The sequence below is a fragment of the Cygnus olor genome, chromosome 6 (genome assembly GCF_009769625.2).
Source record: "Cygnus olor isolate bCygOlo1 chromosome 6, bCygOlo1.pri.v2, whole genome shotgun sequence".
Classification (NCBI taxonomy): Eukaryota; Metazoa; Chordata; class Aves; order Anseriformes; family Anatidae; genus Cygnus; species Cygnus olor.
The window spans coordinates 14,545,281-14,567,080 of NC_049174.1; the positions used below are offsets into that span (position 1 = coordinate 14,545,281).

A 21,800-nucleotide genomic window follows, 5' to 3' on the forward strand; every position below is an offset into this window, starting at 1 on the left:
ATACTCAGCATGAGAGCTGATGGTGCAATTCCCACCCACTTTCTTTTTCTCTCTCTCATGCACACTCACACTTACTTCTCACAAGATATATCTGCTCTCTTGACCAGTTATAGCTATAGCTCAAGGGTAGGAAAGATACTTTGAATAAAAATACCTGATATATAGAGAAAAGATTGTGTCCTTGTGTCTCCAAGGTCTTATCTAGCTGGAATCCACAAAGAAACTACAGTCCCTTCCTTATCCACATCTGGCTGTTGTTGGAAAGGGACTGGACTAACTAGCAGCCTGGTCTTCTTTGACTAGCTGGAACCCACAATTCATAGATACCTGCTGCAAGTGTTTTTTTTGTTTTTTTTTTGCTTCCTTACAATGGTTTGGGCAAAAAGTAAGTGTAAAGAAGCATACAGATTAAATCTACTTTAATATGACTATTCGTTGAGTTAGAAAAAGTACCCAAGGTATGTGGTTAAGAACGTGGAAAGGTAACACAAATCTGCATGTAAATTCCCTGGCTGTGTCCTTATGCTAGCCAGCATAATTCCTTTTAAGACTCTTGCCCAGAACTTCACTACTGGTACTTTCAGACCCTTGTTTTGCTTGTTCTTAGCTTCTCTTAGACACCGTAATCCAGGCTTCCTCCTTCGGTGTGGGTTACCAGCTCATATTTGGTCTCCATGACTTGTCCTTTCACTGGGTGAAGGTACAGTTTTCCTTACTAGACACTGAGCAGAACTGTAGCCACCATATAAGCAAACCTGAGGAAGGAGGCAGAAGAGAATAAAAACCTTGCCATGATACAAATCTGCCAATGAACAACTGCCAGCTTGGACAGATTGTCTCAGCAGTAACAGGAATGGATGAAACAACTCCTCTTCCCTCTACCACACAAATCCGCAAAGGCCTGCTTCCCTTTGCTCACCTCAACTCTGGGCACTCCTGGCTTCCTGAGAAACCCAACAAGGAAAGGTTTTCATGGCTGATTCCTCATTGAATCTCTCTGGGTCAAATCTACAAAAGACAAAATACACTGAGGCTTTTCATGAGGGCACAGAATCCTTCCTCTGGACACGTCCACACACACGCAAGAGTAAGAAACTGGCAATGAAATAGAGAATCTCACTGATTTGCAAACAGCATCAATCTAGTGCCTCCTCTCTCTAAATCATGCTGGGTAATTCCACACAGATACAGGAAGGCAACTGTGAATCACTCCATCTATGTTTCCAGCCGGTCAGCTGTGTCCAGCTTGGTCAGAATGCTGAATAACTGAGTTAGTGTGATACAGGTTAGAACTAATATGCATTACCTCTCAGCAGCGGGTATTTAGCCTCGAATACACAGCTGAGCTGATGCTGTAACTTGCCCCCTATTTCCCTCCAGGGCACACACAACCTGATTTGTCTCCCTCCCCATCTCTCTGCATCCCTCCCTCTCTCACTTCCAAAATATTTTCCTTTTTTTCCTTGCCCCTCGCCCTTCTCTTCAAGCAGCTGGTGTGCGTGTATGTGTATATGCTGGGGGAGGGAAGCTGGTGACTCATTCAAGTGAGAAAAGTGGCTTCCAGCATTAGGATGGTGGAGGCTGTGAAAAAACTATTATCCAGGACTAGCACAAGTTAAAACAAGATTCCCACAATCCACTAACCCAAAGGAGACTAATAGAATAGCATTCAATTTACACATATGGTATTACAGAATAAAAAAGCAGACAAACAAACCCCAGGAAATTTAATGGATGGGAGGTAGTTCTCTTTCACTTTCTGTTAAATATTTCTGCTTATACTTCAAGTCTTTGGGTCCCTGCCTAAACATCCAAGCTCTTCTTCTACCAAGGTGAACAGGTATGTGGGTGCTGACCCTCAGTTAAAGCAACATTAGGCTTACATTCCTCTGAAGTGGCACGTTACAGGAAACTGTAATAGGAAAGAAATCACAGCTGTCTAGCCATTAAAAACAAATAGGGAGGACAAAGAGCCATACACAGTGTTTTTATATGGTAGGTAGGAGAAAAGACCACAGAATGCTGACCTCCTGTCTCTGTCACGTACATACATACACATCTGTTTCAGGCTCAAGCACAATCTCAGCCCTCCTTCTTCTTGCAATAAACAGTGTTCACAGCACTCCTCACCTGCTATTTCCCTGTGGCCCCCAGTGAACCTCTCCTAAACACAGTGCATGCTCTACCCTACTGAGCAATCTGCCAAGATATTCATAGGTCGTGCATCAATGCCTGATCCCTTTGCAAAAGCTATGCTTTCAGGACCAGACAAGCACTGTTCCAAGGGCTCTGTTCTTTCTCCTAGATTTCAGCTGTCTCTTCTCTCTCTCTAGAATAACTGACCCATATTTTTTTCTAGCCCAAGTGAAGCAAGTCAAACTAATGTTAGTATTAGCCACCTAGAGGCCACAGTAAGCTACAGCATTTTCTTTCTTTAACCTCCAAATACTACCTGAATCCAGAATTATTTTCCCAGATAAAGTAATGAAGTAACACTTCCTTCCCCTTGAAAACACAAAACTTCCAACTGGCTTTTCCTCCCCTGTGTCAGTGTTCATGTCAACAAGCAATGATTCCAAAACCATTCAAATCATTGTTTTTCTCCCTCTCTCCTCTCCTTCCTTCAAAAACCTTAAAAAGAATCTACCAGTTTGTCAGGAAAGCAGTGCATGTGGGGGGGAAAAAACAAAAACTATTAAACTCTGACAGACACACACAAACACAGACTGGAGCCTAGGAAGATCATAAACGATCATAACTTGAATTGCCCATGGAGACCAACGAATCAAGATCTTCATAAATAGATTTTCTTACAGATTCCCTTTCATCTCCAAAATCTGCTTAAGGCAGGTCCTGCAGTAGAGCAGGCTGTGCATGGAAGTAAGATCTAAAGAATATCAATTAAAAAATGAAAGGAATTAGTCTGGGAAGGAATAAAGATCTTGATGCTACATACTTGTATGGTGACAGCCAAGATGAACTATCCTGCAGCATCACACCAAGAGCATAAAGTACAAGTGTCTGCAAAGAAAATGAGAACAAATATGTCAGACCAGAATGAAATGCATGATTAAAGACACCTCTGGACAACTCTGCCAGACAATTATTCTGTGGACCACTCACTTTAATAAATTGTTTAAAAACATAGTATGTTATATTCATCTACAGATTTCTATAATGAAATACACACATTAGGATTTTAACTTCTTAAGGCCCACACTGCAACTCTTAGTGGTTAGAGAGGGCCAGATCCCATTCCTCTACTCTTACTGGTATGTATGTATGCACTACTTTATTTTCTGCAATGGAGGGTACTACTCTGCGTAGGAAGCATGGGTGATATGATTAGTCCTGAAATCATACACTATTTTGCACAGCTGAGCTCATAAACCCCTTCAAAGGATGATTCATCCCTGGTGGACCCAGAACCAGAGGCAAACCTGCTCAGGAAGAGAGCATGAATCCCAGAGATTATCCCACAGAGGAACCACATGGAAAACTTTGACTATACTGCATTTTCAGATGACAGACCAGCTGCTCAGATTAAACAAGTGTCAGAAGAAATGGTCTTCCTCCCTCACCCCTCCATGGGAAGAAGTATGATAGAAGAGCAAACAGCAAATTCCCCTCCAGGAAACCAGGGTGGCCTAGTACTGCCCTACCTCTTTGGGGATAGTATGTTGGTCAACTCTGCCCTCCAGCTCCTGCAGCTGTGCAGCAATGGGAGTAAGCTTTGCTGTTCGCACTGTCTCACACAGGACTTGCCGACAGTATCTGCAACCAATAAGTCTGGGTCAATTTAACCCTCCCAGAAAGACGCTTATCCATGTCCTTGTTGTACGCAAGGAGAGCTGAGTCACCTGCTGCATTCAGGGTCACAGTCTGCTCCTGGAGCTGTCTCCAGCCACAATGAAGAGCCTCTTTTTTTTTTTCCTGACTAGTCCCAGCATTTCCAATAAGCATTAAATCTCATCAGCAACTTTTACAGAAGTTTATCAAAATCTCTCTCATCCAACCTCTTCCAGATTTTAAACCAAATTATCCCCACTAAAAAGCATAAACACACTATTCCTTTTCCTAGACCTCCCAGCCATACAAGAAGCAGCAGGAAATCCATATTCATTCTCTTTTACTGAAACCCTAACACCAGTACAAATACAAAATACACCCAGTTGCACCACCAAAAGCAATTAAAAAAACAATGGCACAGAGTTTTTCAGGCAGCCAGGGCACTGATTCTGTGCTCTCTTCCCCTGCCAATGAACCTAAAGAGTTTCCTATAGGCACCCTGAAGAGAACAGCCTGGTCCCCACTGTCTGGAGCCCTACAGCAGATTCTCTGTGCTGCAAGTCATCCTGTGGTTTGATCACTTCCAGGAAAAGACAGGAGTAGCTTTTGGATGCCTTCTGCTGGTCCAGTGTAGACTGGGCATCAGCCTCCATCACATGAAGCCCCTGTCCCTACTTCACAAGATAGCCTTCCACCGCAATTCCTTTCAAGGGACCCACCTGAGTTGCTCAATTTTCTCATGCGTAATCGGTCCCTTCCCCAGAACATGGTCCACCTCCTTGTAGAGATTCTGCTGGACATCTTCAGAGGTTGCCAGGAAATAGACTGCCCAGGTGCATACTGGGGAAGGAATGAAGACAATATCAGATCGAGAAAATTCAAATTTACCAACTGTATTTGGTTTTCTTGCTTGCTGTATTTGCAATGTTATTTTTCTGACCTCTAAAAGGGTGACCTCTGTTCTCAGCAGGTTGTACTGATTCTCTATTCAGAGGGAGAAGTAGAGGTTGAACTCTTGTGTAACAAGAGACCCTGCAAGCTTAAATTCTCTTTCCAATGCTATGAGGAGCTTAGAAAGCTGTGGAGACTGACCCACTCAGTCTCACAGTCCCGGGGAAGGGACCACACAGCCCAGCAAAGCATCAGTCAAAGAGTTTCTCTTTCCCAGTATGTGTAACAGCTGTGATGCTCCAGCAATCACCCCTTTTAGGGAACCAGGGTTTTTTAGACCAAACATTCAACTGAGAGGCTGGTTTGTCCACAGCATTGGAAAACTCCCTTATTTAGTGGGTTTCCTCAGCACATCTCTGACAAGTGCTCCAGGCACCCAATGTCTGGGCTCCTGACGGCGAGGGAGAAGAACAATATAGCTCTCTGCACCAGGTTGGCCAGCACTTTTCTCCTCTACATCTATTTTGTGAGGTTCTCAAGAGATATCTTCAACAGCACAGTGAAAAAAGATGCCTTGCATAAGAAGTAAGTGTGTAGGATGCAATTTCTCTGAAGCTACAAGGGAATGTTTCTACCATTCCTAACTGTCTATTCCTGAGAACTATCTGACAATCTCTAAGGAGTCAAGCTCCTTTAAAAGACTGTCTTCCTGAAGTATATTCTCTGGGGATGTTATTAACATAGCTGCCAAATTTGCTTTCCATGTACCCAGCAGCACCTGAGAGTTTTTCTTTGGAGTTCCAGTCCCACTGGCTGAGATACAGGGCCTGATAATCAGGGGTTCAGTTTAAATCATCCTCATATCATAAGAGATTTTACATAGCCCCAGTTTGTATTTTCAGTTGCTTTTTTTTAAATCTAAATCCCAATGTAGCTCCTTGGAAAGTCTTCCCTATATGGAACATACCTATCCTTCATAAATTCAAAGCAGCCAGTCAGATTTTAGCACTCTGTTCTGATTTCCTTCCTGTGTACCAGAACCTATTGTATATCATGATCTTTGTGGCTTGCAATTTTTGGTGCTCTTTCATCAAATTTAGCATCACTTGAGTCCAAGAAAAAAGCAACAGGAAGAAATTCTAAGGTTCACCAAAAGAATGGGAAAGTTGTCAAACCTCAGTTTCAACTCACTAGTTGTGAGGCTGTATTGAATGACTGCTATAAAATTAGCTGCTTCTATACATTTGTAGCTCAAGAGAGATAGAATGATGAGTATCACTTTTTATTAGTCTAGATTAAGTCTCATGTCATCATTCTCAGTTTTAGACAACTGAGTCCAAGGATAGAAAGTTACCTGCGATCTATACTTACAGTTCGCAGTAATTGTGCATCCTGCCAAGGAGAAAATCATTGTATCTTCCAGAATCTAGGAAACAAAATCTAGTTCAGAGAATGAAGTCTGTAAGATGCAAAGATTTAAAAGAAGCAGCACATTCTCCACTCAAGCACATGAAATCCCTTTAGTGCAGAGGGCAGGAAATTCATCTAGAAGACTGAACTCTCTACAGAACTACTGTAACAGCACTTGAGACATGCTTAATACTAACACACTTCTGGTTTATAAAAATAGCAATGAAAACAGTGACAAGGAAAGCTACTGATGTCTAATTTAATTAAGCACTGCAGAAATGGAAAAAGAACCAGAGAGAATGCTGCTTTAGTAAGGAATCTGACCCCTGCCAGATGCCAAAGCTTAGATTAATCAACGGCTACCATGTAATGAGTTGCCAATCTACTAGAATTCCATTACTTCCTAATGACATAACAGCTGCACAGACCTGCTGGTCACTCAGGCTCCCCTGCAGCAAAGTGTCTATAAAGACGTGCCTGTTGAATGATCTGCCTCGGCGTTCCTTTGTGACTTTCCTTAAGGTAGATTCCATCTCCTTCAGAGCTTTGGAAGCAAAAAGAAATGGTTATTTTAAAACCTGGTCAGATTGAGAGCTGCAGAGACGTGAATCCATCTCCCCAAGCAGATTTTCAGACCAGCTGTCCCTGCTGGGCTCACTTACAGAAGCAGCCTCTGTTACACGTTAGTGTCAGTTTGGAAGGTGTATCTCTAATTCAGCTGAAAATGTAGGAACCAAATATCACAGGCTGCCTACAAAGAGTCGCCCTTACAGGTATAACCAAGACATGTAATCTGTGAGTTGAAATCATGTAAAGGAAGGTCAAATAAGTTAGTTTCAACACTATAACCATCAGATAACATGTTTAAACAGCTCTCATAAAATAAAATAAAATAAAATAAAATAAAATAAAATGTTTGAGCCAGATAACTTCTTGTATTGCCTGTTGAGTTATAATTACTAGTGCTACGGCACCTCCAGCTACTGATATTCTCCCTTTTGCTAGGGGTTCTATAGACATAATGCTAGAGGAAGGCTAAAATGTCTGCGGATTTTGGCACAAAGGTTCCACTCATCTGAAGATATTTGGGTGCCTAACTCCTAGGGCTGTTCTGGGAACTGGGGAGAGTTAGGGACCTAGTTGCTGTCAGCTGTCTCATTTAAGTGACCTAATTCAGACAATACAAGAAACATGGAGCAGAAGCTAGATCTGAAACTTGATTTCCCAAGGTCCAATGCAGCCCTTTCGTCTTAGAACTATCTGTCCTCTCTCATCTCTTCTCCGTATAGGAAGGCTAGCAATGCTTAAACACCAAGCCTCACCAACCGGAGTTTGTGAAATTGTGTCCTTAATACAAATCGGGAACAAGTACCTGTGGGAGAAGCCCATTTTAGTGGGGCAGTAGCTGACTTAAGGCTCTTAAACCCACACAATCAGCAACATGAGGAAGGAAACACTGGGTCTGAAGGATTTACGAGCAAATCCTTAGTTCTAGATACAGGCTACTTTTGTGTAACATCTTATCAATCAATATTAAGAAGTCTTAACTATCAACAACTAAAAGGACAGGACAACTGAAGAATAAAAAAATCAATCTGAAATGGCAGTGCATTTGTAAAATGGCGCATCATAGGAATGATTATACAAGCCAGACCAGACGACCTCATCTGCTTCCACTTAGCACAGTTGCCTGCCTCCAGGAGAGGTCAAAAGCAGATACTAGGACACAGAACAGGAAGGTAGCAAGCACACCAAGACCTCAGAACTAGACCTAGATGCAGAGTTCTAGTCCTACACACTTTTTGTACAATGGCAGGCTTGTCAATGAACTGCAAAACCATGATACCTTCTGACCTTCTGCACGTCTATGGAAGACACATCCGGTAGCTTATGTCATGATGATCAACTGCAGAAAAGCCAATACGGCTAGACAAATTAAATGCTTCCATATGCTAGCTAACTCTAAGCATTAATCAGAGTGGAGCACGAGGGTGACTGTGATTTTGGGAGGAACCTACCATCTTCATACAGCTTCTTCCTAGTTGTGTTTTTGTCAAGGGACCCATCCAAGAAACCTTTCCCAATCTCTGACCAGATCTGAAAGAAGGACAGAGAGAAGAGCACCATCACTTACCACAGGCAGAATGCTGGGACTCTTTTATTCTTCCCTATTCATCAAAATGAAAACATCAAATAAAACAAAGACTTTCTCTGAATATGAATCTAGTCTCCTCTTTAGAGCATCATGCCTCATCACAGTTATTACATTTATAATAGCTGAAACTGAGTTGAAATGAAAAAACTCTAATTACAGCTGTATGGGAAAAAGCATGGGCATCCTGAGTGGGCGATTAAACAGCTTCTTTTCCCACCCTATCGCCAACAAAATTTCCTTTAGAAACACCTGGCCTTAGACTAATAACAGCAGGATTAGCAGTAGGATCTTTCTGATTGTTTTGGTTTGGGACAATTGAGCAAGACTCTTAACCTTAATGTTAATGTCTCAGCAGTAGCTTGTGCTTACTACACTGCACACAAGATGCAAACTGTTTGCTGTTGGCTTGGAGAAATGGCAAAGGAAATTTCCTGACTCTTCATGACACTTACTGCATCATGGTGTCTGCGGAATCGGATGACTTCCCGGTCATCTTCAAAGCTGCTGCCCATAGCTGTCTGCGTAACAGACTTCATGGCAAAGCCCAGCATGTGTTGGCAGAGTGGCACGTGTTGTGCCTCAGGCAGGGAGAGCCATTTGGCTAGCAACTCTTCTGACAACTTAAAGAGGAAAGGAACCATTAGTTGGCAGTAATATCAGCAGCCTATTTACAAAACATATCCCAAACTGGAGGCATTCCCACCCTAAGTTGCTAAGGCAGAACACGCTTTCAAGGCCATGGCACTCATCTATTCTCTTTTCAGGGTTTCCTTTCATTGTTATCTTAAACCAGCAACATTTTAGCATCATATATCCTGCCTAGCCCTATGGTTTTCCCCCAGTAAGCCAGTTCTGTCCATCTCTCTTGTTCCCTCTGTTGCAGAAAATACATTAAACCCTTTAATACTAGTAACTCGCTATTGGGAAGATAGACCATATTCTGGCTGTTGGACTGAGTTAACAGAACAGTTCTCCAGTTGTTTATGGTTCCAACAGCTGGTTCCTTGCTCCTCCCTCCTGTCCTGTGAAATAAATCCAGAAATCAGGTGCTACCTTTAAGCGCATCTGATGCCTTGGCATAAAACGTCACAAAGGCCAAACCTTTCCCCCAAACCCACTGGAGCTAACAGAAACCAAATGTTCACACTGTGCTCGAACAGGCAGAGGCTGTTCTCTGTTTCAGACGCTTGTAGGTCCAGCACAAATTTGAATGAAGCTCTTTTATCCTAGTAATCATTCTCATTAAACTTTCCCCCGTGAGCCACACAGCGCTTCTCTGCTGCAGAAAAGCAAGTTACCTTCTGGATGAGAGCTAAGTTACTTTGAAGGGACTTGGTCACACCATTTTCATACAGCTTTCTCCTCAGGTGGCTCTCTCCTGTATCCCCATTCAGGCTGGGCTGGTACCTCAGGAAGGATTTCAATATTGCTTCGAAGGGATTCGCTGAAAGCAAGTAAAGGAAACACCATTCTAGTGTGACAACCACTTGGTCACAACAGCAAGAGTGGTAGGTACACTCCTTCCCCTTCTCCACCTCTCCTGCCTGATCTGCAGACTCCCTCTTCACAACCGGGGTACCCTCCTGCCCCGACCACATCCATGCACACAAGCCCTATCAGCTCACAAGAGATTTAGTCAGCCAGGGCTGCCCCCAGCGGAGAAGCTGCAGGTCTCTCACAGAAAACAATGCCCCATTAAGCTACAGAATGCTTTCTGCTTCTAACCACTTTCCATCTTCCTTGCACACAAACTCTTGCAGCAGTGAATAAATTAGGCAAAAACACATATCCTCCATCTGCTATAACTACAGCTTGCTTAAGTTAGATCTTTAACTTTCAATTTCATCACCAGGGGCCTCTAGTTAATTAACCTGCTAAAGTACACTAGTAGTCAATGCAAAAACATGCAATAAGGCATGGTCTACTATATGATTTTCTGTTTCTGTAAAATTTTCTGTGGGTCTCACGAACTGGCAGAATCTTTAAGGAACTATTTGGAAGTAGCAATCTGGAAAGTTTCAAAAGAGAGGTTTTCACTATTTATCACAGTCTGTTATTTCTCCCACGTGAAGAGAGAAACCTCTGAGGCATCAGAAAACAACAACACTAGGCTAGACACCTATGACTCAACCTACTGTGGATGCATCTAAGATTCCCAGCAGAGATCAGGGCCTCATTATGCTACCGGACAAACATCCAACAAGAGACAATTCCTACCTTCAGAGGACTTACCAGCTAGTAACACAAAGGCAGCTAATGAGGCCAGAGGCAAGAATATAGTAAACTTTCCTAAATACTTTTTTTCTCACATCATTTCCCTTCCAATGTTTTAAAGCTTTGCAGCTCGCCCTGTTTCCTACTTCAAATGACAAGAAGTGTACGCATATGCCTTGTGGCACAGCAGATGGTACCTGTGGCTCTGCACGTGGAACAGGCTGTTATGTGACTAGCTGCTGCTGACAATTCCTCCTCCATGGTACTTTGCCATGAAGTGGCTGCTGCTATTCATGCCACCATCCCCTGGTGACGGGAAAGCCCACAAAGCAATCTGGCATGCAGAGGCATTTGGAGAGGCCAGAGGATGCTTAGCACCATCATCTGCAGAAACTGCATAGTTCTCCTGGTGTATGTGAAAGAAAACTGCTGGTTCAGCAATGGGCTCCATTTTTTTTCCTTCCCTGTCCCTAGCACAAACTGTCAGTCCTATGTCACTGCTACACTCACTGTTGTGAACTTAAGACTTCAGAGACTAGGATGCCCTTTGCAGAGGGTTGCCCTCATCTTGTAGTATTTGGGAAACACCTGTTTTTCCACAGCTACAGGAGACTAGTGACTCCACGAGGCCATCCTCCACAAACCATCTCTCAGAAACAGAATTCTGTCCTACCAAGCACTTCCACAGACTTCATTTGTGCTTTGTCCTGGTCTTGAAAACAGCTCTAGGATTACGTTTTCACTCCTCTTAGTGAAGCATATCAGACTTTTAATGGTTTGATAGCCTAGAAACACTGTTCTATCACTTTACTTCTCTAGAAGTCTGATTATCAAAGAAGTATGGTATGACCACACTTTACTGCATTTCCCACTTATCCCCATCCTTAAAAAGTATTTTCAGCCCTCAGCATCTAGTCTGTAGCTGCCCTGGTCACTTAACTTCCTACATTTAAGCCCTGGTACTGTATTTGTTTTCCTCCAGTATTTGGATACTCTCCCAAATTCAGTACATTTTTGAGAACTTGTCTGCTCAAGGGCCTGTCACCACTTCTCTGAACTTTGAGAAAGTGTCTGCTCAATATTCCTCAAGCACACTTGAGTGCATTCAGATCTTTCAGGGTGTGTTTCCACCTTCTGGTGTGCCACTGCTATCCGCTGTGTCTTGCTGATCTTTGTTAACTCCTACACCTTTCCCAGATAAAAAAAATGCTGATGAAGTCTGACATGCAAACGTACAAGAAGCTTACCCATCGTGACCCCATCATAAAGTGATGCTGAGATATCTGTCTGTGCCTGAAAATAACCTACACTATCAGGTCAGAGGTGTGCAACCAGCAACTCAATCTACCCTAGAGGATGAAAACTGGAAAAACAGCAGGTTAAACCCAAACATCAGCCTAGTTAACTTGCTGTCTGTGATCACCTTAGGAAGCAAAACCTCCGAAAGGCTTACACTAGAAACTAAAATACTCTCCCAGGACTAAGAAGATCAACTCAACAACCAGCTCCACTAACCACTTCCAAGGCTAGAAGATCATTAGTGTTTGACTCAAAACTCTATAACTCAAAGTAAAATGAAAATTAAAGAACTTCTTGAAATAACACTTCAAAAATCTCCACACTGAACCACACACAGAAGCTATCACACAATATCGGAGCTCTTTTCAGACTTAATTTAGCAACATTCCCCATCTTCAATCATACTTCAAGTTGCTTTTAAATTGTACCTCAAGTTGCTACAGGATCTTCACCTGGCTGCTTCAAGTGACTAATGAACATGATGCTCTCTCTCCATAAATATTTGCCCTTAGGCAGAGGGTAAAAGGCAGAAGCACAGGAACTTCTTGACAGGCATTGGACAGTAGCAACTCTCGGTCACTGACATTCAAGTCCAGTAAGCAGGACCATGGACATGTCTGAACCACAACAGCTGCAAATTAAGGTTCATTTTCTTTCTATTCAGAATGAAACCCCAGCTTCCTTCATTTGACACATGATGCTCAGCAAGGCCAGAAGGAACAAATAAGCTCAAAGACAAAGCAGAGGGCACTTACATATCCGGTTGGGGTTGATATGTTGTTTCAGGAGATCAATGGAGCCAATGCTGACAACAAGGCGCCTTCCAAACCAGAAAGAGACCACTGGGCCATATTTCTCATGAAGGTTCACCAGGAACTCGTGCAGACTTCTGCTAGCTACGATATCTGACAGATTGCCGTCCCTGAGGAACACAAAGAGGTTACCTGGGCATGAGCTGCATCCAGTGCCGAGGGGGAACGTGATCAACATGAAAATGGGAAGCACTTACTTCTCGTCAGTCGGAGCTAGCCCGGGGATACCCGATGCTTGCCTAGATGCCTGGAGAGTAAAGGGGAACACGTCAGCCTCTCTGACCTTAGGTTTTAGGCGGACTTCCCTACAAGAGAGCTATACTTCCGAGCAGCTAAAGCCTTCCCAAGAGGGGCTCAAGAGGGCTCGTTAAACACGGGGTGCAACAGCGCGCTGACGCCCAGCAGGGTGCAGGCGGGCGGGCAGCCCCGTCCCGGGCCGATGGAAGGGGCCGGGCCGGGCCGGGCCCCGCGGCCGCCCGCTGCCTGCACCGGGGCCGTGCTGTGCCGTGCGCCCCCGCCATTACCGGGTAGAGGTAGAGCACGGCGCCCACCAGGACGAGCAGGAAGGTAACGGCGAAGATGGCGAAGTCCAGCATGGCCGGGCCGGGGCAGGGGGAGAGGCCCGGCCCCCACCACGGGGCAGGAAGGGGCGGGCCGGGCCGGGCCGAGCCGAAGCCGGGGCGAGGCATGGGGTGCCCGCGGCGCCTGCTGCTGGTCTCCAACTCCACCCTGCACGGAGGGGGGTACCTGGGCCACTGCCAGCAGCACATCCAGAGCTTCCTCGGGGGGTAAGCGCCGGGGGAGGGGGGGGACCCGGGGGTGGGGGCAGAGCCCCGCCGTGCCCGGGGGGCTCCAGCAAACCTCTGCCCTCTCCTCCCGCAGGAAGGTGAAGCGGGTGCTCTTCGTGCCCTACGCCCTGCACGACCGAGACGCCTACGCCCGCACCGCCAGGGAGAAGTTTGAGAGCTTGGGTAAGGGGGGCCCCGAGGGGGGACGGGGACAGGGGAGCTCTGGCGAGTCCTGCTTCAGCTCCGGTCAGCGAGAGGGTGACAGCAGCAGGGAGCGAGCTGCTTGCAAACTTTCACCTACAAGTGGGTACTTCAGAGGCCTCCGGGAAAAAGCGCGTTGCAAACACTTGTAACCGCTTCAGGGAGGAAGCTTGTACGCCCGGATATGAAGCGGCATATTTTTATCCTCCTTAATGACACGGGGGAATATTTCTTCCCATATACATTAAGCCTCTGCTCAAGCTGTGCACCTACTGCTAGGTGAAGAAGACAATTACTGTAACGTGCTTCAGGCAGGCAGGTGTTTGCAGGATGAACAGTGATTGAGCTTTGCTATGAGCAAAGATCTTTCCAGAGTGGCCTACTGCAACAGCCCTACTTTGTGTCTGTCACCTTCCAGGTAACTTTGGACTTGTTACTGTAGTAACAATCAATACTCACTTCCTGGGGTATCACACTTTGCTCCTTATCTTGCAGAAAGATTGCTATCAACTGTCCATGTTCTTCCGGGGTTCCTGGCACATACTATACTCAGTGAACCACAGCAGAGCAAATCTGTCAAAGCCAAACATTTTAACCATTACAAAAAACATGTTCAAATGCGACATTCATACTACTAATGCTAGAGCAACGATGGCAGATCCCGTTCAGACTCATAGCCGCTCTGGGCAGTGACAGCTTTTTCCTCTCGTTTTCTAGCTAGCTGGTAGTGCTCAGCAGGACTTTGTACCACAGCCAGCACACGCTGAGTGAAATGCTCTGCTCTTTTAGACACTGAGCATCTGTATCTTTAAAGGAAACATTTGCTTTGGTACAGCTGCATGCAGAAGCCTAGTATAAACATAGGGTATATACTGTTTTTCCTCGTAGAGGTTTCTGAAGGTTCCCTGGTTGTATTGTGAGACATTTGGGTGGAACAGGGGCAGAGAACAGGATAGGGGGATTGAATGTACATTCCTCCTCCAAACTGAAGCAGCAAAGGTAAATAACTTCTAATTTAAGGTTACGGGCTGGACAGCATTCATGAATCCTGTGATCCAGTGGAAGCTGTAAGGAAATCTGAAGCAATATTTATTGGTAAGTTTTACTTCTTGCTTCTTGAAGAGGGCTTATATAAGACGCTGCATTAGTCTTTTGTAGAGCTGGTACTGTAGAGACAAGCATGAAAAAGTCTCACCTCACAATTAGAAGCAGCTACAGAAAACAGTACTGTATTTGGGAACAGTAAGACCCTAAATTTAGTGGTGGGAATAGAAGTAGGGAAGACTTATCAGTGGAACTGCTTCTCCAGTAAGTTTCAAACTCTTCCCTTGAACAGTACTTCAGCATTAAAAATATGATTCTAGATGTTTTATCATCATTTTACCAAGACTAAGAGGATCTAGGCCTACTGTGCTCAGATTGAGCGCAGTCCTAACACCACACTCAAGGGTATTAGAATATTATCTGCTGTCAAGGAGCCAGTGTCATCTGTCAGAAGGACCTGGGACATGAGCCCATGGCCTGCCAAACAAGCATTCCTCTGAAGCTTCTGGGTTTTTTGTTGCTCAAAGCAGGATACTGTCCTGAACAGAGCACTGAGTTTGGCAAGCTTGTAATGGCATCAGTTAAAATCGATGGTAAAGCACATTAAATAAGCTGAACTCTTTTTCTGCAGGAGGTGGCAACACATTCCGTCTCCTGAAAGCTCTCTATGACAACAGTCTGATACAGGAGATCAGGAAGAGAGTTCTTGAGGTAACAACTAGATGTCTCAGGTCAAGTCTGAATGATAAGATCTCATGCATAAACAGTTGTTCAGACAAATCCAAGTTGATTCTATGTCTTTGTTTCTAATATATTTCAAATATTGAGCCATATCTTGCAAGCCGGTGAACTGAAATCTGTGGCCAAATAAAGCTGTCATTAGTCATGAAAGCCTGAAAAGACTAGGGTCAGTAAACTGTCCTACAGCAGTTTCTAAGATAGGGGACTGCAAGACTTTAGGATGTACAATGCTATGCCATACCTTAGAAGTAAGCCCCTCAGCTTAAAATACCAATGAAGAGCAGTGCAAGGATTTAATCGTTGGCCAAAACCCACATTTTTCAGGTTATGTTCACTTTTTATTCTTGTTAATAGATATGCTCACGCTGCAGGTTGTCTAATAATAAACCAACAACTTAATCTGCATGTGCCTTTTAGACAATAGAGTAAATGAGTAAGTGTTGTAATTAACTTAGGTGTCTGACATGAAATTGAGAGGTACGAGTGCCATCAAGCCCTTCCAGCCCATTCTAGCATAGTGAATCTCATAAAGCACAGCAAAGATAGGTCACCAGTGGAAGACAACAGAAGCAAGGTGTTCCCCTAGTGATGTGGAACTGTGAATTACTTCAGATGAATTTATGCAAGCCACAGTATGTTTGAAGAGGCTAGCTGCCAAGAATAAAGGTCACGTAGGCCATCTTAATGTACACAAATACACAATACAGCAGCACGGTGCTCAGCTTTGGGTGATCTACCCTCTTTAGAAGCTAGTTAAAAGCTACTTCTGATATTTCCTGTAACTGCAACATAGGCAAGCCTCATCTCTTAATAGCAAAGTCTGTCTGAAATGACAACCTTGCAAGTTTTCTCTTGTGAGGGGATTATTGCAGTTGTGAGTACAGGGCATTCCCTAGTTAGTTCTCTGCCAGCCATTATACATAGAAACTATTGCCCACCTCAAACTGTGAGCTCTTCTTTTTCTGCTTTTCACTTGTAAAGTTATGAGTGAGATGAGCTAGAAGGACTAAGTCTGATCTGACTGCTAAGTCTCCAAGATTGATAGAAGATGCTATAAAATGCTGTTCCCAATTGTGATACCACATACTAATCATTGCTTTTGTCTTTCAGGATGGGGTTCCTTACATGGGATCCAGTGCAGGAACTAATGTTGCTACCGTCAGCATCAATACTACCAATGACATGCCAATTGTTTATCCACCTTCCCTGCAAGCCCTAGGTTTAGTTCCTTTTAACATTAACCCTCACTACCTGGATCCAGATGATAAAAGCACTCACATGGGTGTAAGTAAAGCATTCCACAGCAAACGCAGGGTACCAAGGCGTAATGATAGTGTGCATTTGCAAGGGATTACAAAGCTATAGAATGTCTAACAGCTGCTCCCTCAAACAGTTGGAAATACCAAAGAGGCAATAACATTTTACTCCCTCCTAAAGCTTTTCTTTGAGTGGGAAGAGGAGCTGGCAACAGTGGTACTGAGGTGGAACAAAGTGTTTTTCACAAACAGCAGCTTTCAATGTGTGAAATACTGTTAGTTCATACCTGGCATGGAATTGGAAAAAAAAATGTGAAGATGAAATGCAATTTGTTTCTGGAGTCCTGGAATAGGCTGCCTTGCTTCCTGGTCTAGAAGACCTAATTTAAGCATACTTCAAGAGGCTTAAACATCTAAACATCTGAAGGAGCTATCAGAACAGGGAAAGCTTAAGATTGCATGCAAACCTGTAGTATAAGAAAATACCTGTGTGAGTGTCCCTGCAAAGAGCACACCTTGTAACAGCTAGTATTAAGTAAGCACATGTACTAGTATAGCTGAAAGAAAAATGGTTAAACATCAGGCACAGAGACTGACATCTCCACTGTATGGAAGAGCTTTTTCTTAAATAGCTTGTCAGGAGCCAAGCAGGAGGCTGTTTCTGAAGTGCATCCTTTAACAGCCCAAATACTTTTTGCCCTTGTAATCAGAATTTCTCTGTGGCTAGTGGAAGTATTAAGAATAAGGGGACAACAAAGAGATGGAAGATCAAGATGTGCTTCTAGAATTTAGATGAAGTTGTAGGAGTTGTAGGTGGTCACTTAATCTGCTCACTTGTCTCTAGATAAGCGAGAGATATTTACAGGAAAAAGACTGCCTGCTATTTTTCTGAGAGGAGGATGGAAATTCTGTGCTGCAACAAGTGCCTGTTGTGTTTCTATGTTTCCTTATCAACAAAGCCTTCTGGTTTGATTTCTTTAACTACTGTTGTTCAGTTGAGAAGCAGCAACCCTCAAGAAACATGGCAGAGCCATGCATAGAAGGAAATTCTTCATTGTGATTCCTACTTGAGAAGGAAGAAACAGATGTTTAATTAGTGGAAATCCATGGCTCACTATCATCTTTCATGAAGAAGGCACCTCAGGCATCTGCTTCCACCACCTTCCTCTGTACTCTTGTTCTGAGAGTGAGCACATAGAGAAAATATTTGAAAAGATAAAAAAAGCTGGATGAATTAACTGGAAGTTTTCAGGCTTTTGGGGGTTGGGACTATGCAAGTTCTGTTTGATCAACCTACAATTGCTGCTAATGATGAAAGGGAAAAAATGTATCTACTAAAGTCAGTCCTGCCACTTTCTTCAATACATTAGTCTAATTAAAGCATTCTCTTCAAGGGGAAGTGCCTGCTTTGTTTATCATTAAGAAGTTGCTGAGTGTCATAGTACTTGGATGGCTTTAACTTCTACTTTACTGCCTGGGCAGCTAAATCTACACTCATTATTGCAGGAGACAAGAGAGGAAAGAATTCGCCAATATCACGAAGAACCAAATACCCCTCCAGTTTTGGTAAGTAGTAGTTCCCAGTCAGGAAAGCGATGGCTATAGCATGGTGAGCACTTTAAATGCATCCTTACTAGTTTTCGGTTTGGGTTCCTCCTCCTGACAAGCCTTCCAGAACTCTAACAGGAAGGGCTAGTTATACTGTTGCTAACAGCTTCAGCCTTGGATTTTGCTCATTTGTTCCACGTGCCAGCTTTTAACTTGAAGTATAAAGTTTGCACTCTAACAAACCCAGCTTATTGTTGCTTGGACAAAAGTGAATCTAAGAATGGGGGTTGCAGAAGTAATAGTGGAACAAACATTTTTCTTTTTCTCCTTAATAGTTTGTATAGCCTTCCATAACAGCAAAATTAAATACATAAGAAAATCAGCTTCTAAAACAAAATAACCCACCTACCTTTGTCTTAGCATCTTTGTTAAAAAAATGAGCCAGGAAATCTTGTTTGTAGTCATAAGGAGCTACACTTAAAACTGTTCTGCTTGTGACAAGTGTTCTAGCTTTTCAAATAGCTTGAAAATAATGTTAAAATGTTTCCACCTATGTTAGGGCTTGCGGGAAGGTGCAATGCTGCTAGTGGAAGGAGACAAAGCCACCTTACAAGGAGTAACAGGAGCACGACTATTTTTGAGGTAAATGCTTCATTTGAATTTGAGTGAAATTGAAATACAAAAAGGAAGAGATTTCTATTCAACTTCTGGCACATACTGCCTGTCCCTCATGTCAGAAGTTACTTAATCCTTTGCTTCCATTTCTCTTTAGGGAAAATGTGAGTATTGCTTAATGTTCTAAAAGAGCAGTCAGTATGACAACACTCTGAAGTGCTATGACACTACATACATTGAGGTTCATGTTTCTGATCGAATAACTACCATTCATCCAGAGTGCCCCAGCAGTGAGGCTGTGCTCTGTACTGAAGACCAGGGGAATGCCACTTTGATCCTAATGCACTGTATTCTAGAAACAAGAGTCTCAGGTCTTCAGTTGTATGAACATTACTAAGAAATCAAATATGTATATCCCAAGATGGAAGCAAGGAAGGGGGTCAAAGCTGCTAGTTAGGAACAAGGATGCCTTGTTCTATGCCTGGTAACAGATGGAAGAGCAGTAGTCCTAGCTGCTGTGCAAACTTACAGCATGGTTGATCTTGTTTACAGGGGTAAGAAACCAACTGAACACGAGCCTGGAACAGATTTCAGTTTCCTCCTGATTGACAGTAATCTCCAGAAGCTGTAGCCTTGCATATTCTGCAGCAGAAGTCGGCACATGAGGAGGAAGGAAAGAGATACTTCTAGTCCTAGGGTGGGTGGCAAGCCTTAACTTTACAAATAAAGATAAATATGCATTATTGGACTCTCTTCCTCCACCCTGTTCACTTTTCAGACATCTTTCTTTCCCAAGAAAAGTGACATTTTTATTGCAATACTTGAGTAATAATAGAATAAGAAGTCTTACTCTGAAATGTTCTGTACCTTCATGCATCTCCACTTTGATTCCTCCCCCATCAAAAAAGTTACCTTAACACAATTAAGTCAAGACACTGAGTCAGCTGTTCCTGCTCCCTTGTTTTACCTGTGTAATAAAAGAATTGCTCATTTAGTGTACTCCCACAGCATTAGTTTCATTTTTACACTATTAATAAAGTGAGAAGTTATGCATTCAATTATTTTTATTGGCTTCAGACTCATGTTAAATATATACAATGCTGATCATGTACAAAAGTGTGCATGTTAAAAATTGTTAGGTTACAAACTTGCAAATTCCTAGAAAAGTGCAAAATTTTAAAACATCTTCCACCATGCTGTACAGAAAAAAAATCCATCATTAGCCAATATACACACTCTCAAAACATACTGATCAAACCAAAATAAGACATACAGTATACACTTAAAGCACCCAGAAGGGAGATATTGCACAGAAGACTAACAGCAAGTTTGTTACAGGGCCTGAAGGCTCATTTTTGAAAGCAGATATTTTCAACACTCCTCAGACCTAACATTTAATTCTTTAAAAAAAAAAAAGGCATTTTTTTGGCATTTAAAAATCCATTTGTAATCTTGTAATTGCACAACGTGTGAGAATCAGAAGATACGATTAACTGTTGCTGTAAGTAAGGACTCTATTTGCACTGCCCCATTAGCTTTAGTAATTAAAAAAAATGCTGAGACATGTTGAAGTGCTTGCTTACCAAATTTCATCACGCAAACCAAGTAGCAGCACAACTTCCAACAAAAGACTGACCCAAGGGAGGTAAGTCTTACAAGCAGTGTTCCTCTAATTTTATATTAAGATGCTCCTGCATAAGCTAAGGGTTGAATCAGAACTTATCAAGTTCTCCTTGATTTTTTTTTCCCTCATGGCTTTAAGTAATAGCTCAAAGCTATATATGATTAAAGCAGTACTACCAGGTACATGATTAAATTTATTTTAAACATTTCCTCAAGGCAAAAAAAATGGCTCCCTCAACAGGAAATACTGACTAGATAGGAAATTAAATACACAAGTGGCCTCTAACTTCATTTAGATATATGATACATATGGCTGGATGTTTTATATTTCAATTTCAAGACACCTTAGCAGCATTAAACTATAATCTCTACTGACGATCGTGCTTCTGGGATAAAAGGTAAGTTATGACATTGTGTCTGCACAGAATCTAGTCACAGACCTAAGCTCTAGAAATACCTTCCAAATTTCCCAAGTCCAGCAGACAAAAATAGAAAGCACACACAACTGAAGGAATTCTCTCCTGAAGAAAAGTGAAATACTTATTCTATTTGGGCCCTTTAGGTAAACAGTAACTAAAAGAAAAACTTGAGTTTTCTTCTACAGATGCACTGCAAAAAAGTGAATTAAAACTGAACAACGGGTATCTTTGAATAAGCACCACAAGCAGTTCCTCACCTATGGGGTACTCCAGACTGCAATAAGATGAATAATAGCACTTGACTGAAAAGTAAACCTGTGCAGATCATGTTGAACTGCCACTCAGGCATCTGATGACTATAGTAGTGAAGAAGGAGACAATATTCTACCATTTTTTATAAACTGCAGTAGCTTTTCGTGAAACCCTGGCTTTCTTTAAAAGTATGTGCATCCAAGAGCTATTAGTAATAACGAGGAGAATTTGATTCCTTGGGATAGAAAGGAAGACATCCTCCAATCACTGGAGTCTGACATTGGTAATACGATGAACCCACATGCATGTGACTGCACAAAAACCTCCTCCTCCTAAAAGGTGGAAGTACGTCTTGTGTTACTGCCTGGACCTGCACAGTCTTAACCAAATAAATGTGCACAATTTTAAAGCAATGCAAGTTAATACAATCTGTTGACGGGTTGCCTTTTCATTAACTTTGTTATAGTTGCTGTGCTGTTACTGATTTATTACAGCACCAAATATGACTGACTGCAAAAACAATGTTCAAGTTCAGCAAGATGAATGAAAAGAAGTCTGCAGAAGTGTAGCACTATGTGGCATATCTCATTTGAGAACTATCCGCTTCACCCATCTATAATACTTCCTGAAGGTTTTGCTAATATATGCTGGTAACTAGATCAGAGAGTATATACTTGCACAACTTAAGTCCATTCTCAGCAGAACTTTCACAAGCAACTGACTACTACCAAAGTGTCATGTTT

General features: G+C 42.8%; 2 protein-coding genes across 4 annotated transcripts; one reads left to right on the plus strand and one right to left on the minus strand.

Annotated features, from left to right (window-relative positions):
- Nucleotides 1-402: 402 nt before the first annotated feature.
- On the minus strand, nucleotides 403-13,549 carry LOC121071963 (cytochrome P450 20A1). 3 transcript variants are annotated; one of them, XM_040560899.1, is made up of 14 exons: nucleotides 13,454-13,549; nucleotides 13,122-13,359; nucleotides 12,768-12,817; nucleotides 12,514-12,680; nucleotides 9,544-9,689; nucleotides 8,698-8,865; nucleotides 8,109-8,187; nucleotides 6,519-6,634; nucleotides 6,052-6,106; nucleotides 4,509-4,629; nucleotides 3,663-3,774; nucleotides 2,957-3,021; nucleotides 920-1,008; nucleotides 403-755 (listed from the first exon to the last, which is right to left on the minus strand). In XM_040560899.1, the coding sequence occupies exons 2-13, from the start codon at nucleotides 13,338-13,340 to the stop codon at nucleotides 921-923; spliced, it is 1,386 nt and encodes a 461-aa protein (XP_040416833.1). In that variant the 5' UTR covers nucleotides 13,341-13,359; nucleotides 13,454-13,549; the 3' UTR covers nucleotides 403-755; nucleotide 920. The 3 variants fall into 3 exon arrangements, with proteins under 3 accessions (XP_040416833.1, XP_040416832.1, XP_040416834.1); XM_040560898.1 differs by having other exon boundaries at nucleotides 13,095-13,359; XM_040560900.1 differs by lacking the exons at nucleotides 403-755; nucleotides 3,663-3,774 and having other exon boundaries at nucleotides 915-1,008; nucleotides 13,095-13,359.
- Nucleotides 12,535-19,821, plus strand: LOC121071964 (alpha-aspartyl dipeptidase-like). Its single transcript, XM_040560901.1, has 10 exons — nucleotides 12,535-12,679; nucleotides 12,767-12,816; nucleotides 13,094-13,137; nucleotides 13,453-13,541; nucleotides 14,580-14,654; nucleotides 15,235-15,314; nucleotides 16,455-16,628; nucleotides 18,107-18,166; nucleotides 18,708-18,790; nucleotides 19,316-19,821. The coding sequence occupies exons 2-10, from the start codon at nucleotides 12,814-12,816 to the stop codon at nucleotides 19,392-19,394; spliced, it is 687 nt and encodes a 228-aa protein (XP_040416835.1). The 5' UTR covers nucleotides 12,535-12,679; nucleotides 12,767-12,813; the 3' UTR covers nucleotides 19,395-19,821.
- The last annotated feature ends 1,979 nt before the right edge of the window (nucleotides 19,822-21,800 follow it).

Excerpts from the sequence above, each read along its gene's own strand:
- LOC121071963 (XM_040560898.1), bottom strand. The coding sequence starts at position 13,340 with ATGTGCTGCTGGCAGTGGCCCAGGTACCCCCCTCCGTGCAGGGTGGAG. Across the intron at positions 8,866-9,543 it reads ACTTAGCTCTCATCCAGAAG|TTGTCAGAAGAGTTGCTAGC; the intron begins GTAACTTGCTTT and ends TTCCTCTTTAAG. Across the intron at positions 3,022-3,662 it reads AACATACTATCCCCAAAGAG|ACACTTGTACTTTATGCTCT; the intron begins GTAGGGCAGTAC and ends TTTTCTTTGCAG.
- LOC121071964 (XM_040560901.1), top strand. Across the intron at positions 18,167-18,707 it reads CAAATACCCCTCCAGTTTTG|GGCTTGCGGGAAGGTGCAAT; the intron begins GTAAGTAGTAGT and ends CACCTATGTTAG. Across the intron at positions 18,791-19,315 it reads GGAGCACGACTATTTTTGAG|GGGTAAGAAACCAACTGAAC; the intron begins GTAAATGCTTCA and ends TCTTGTTTACAG.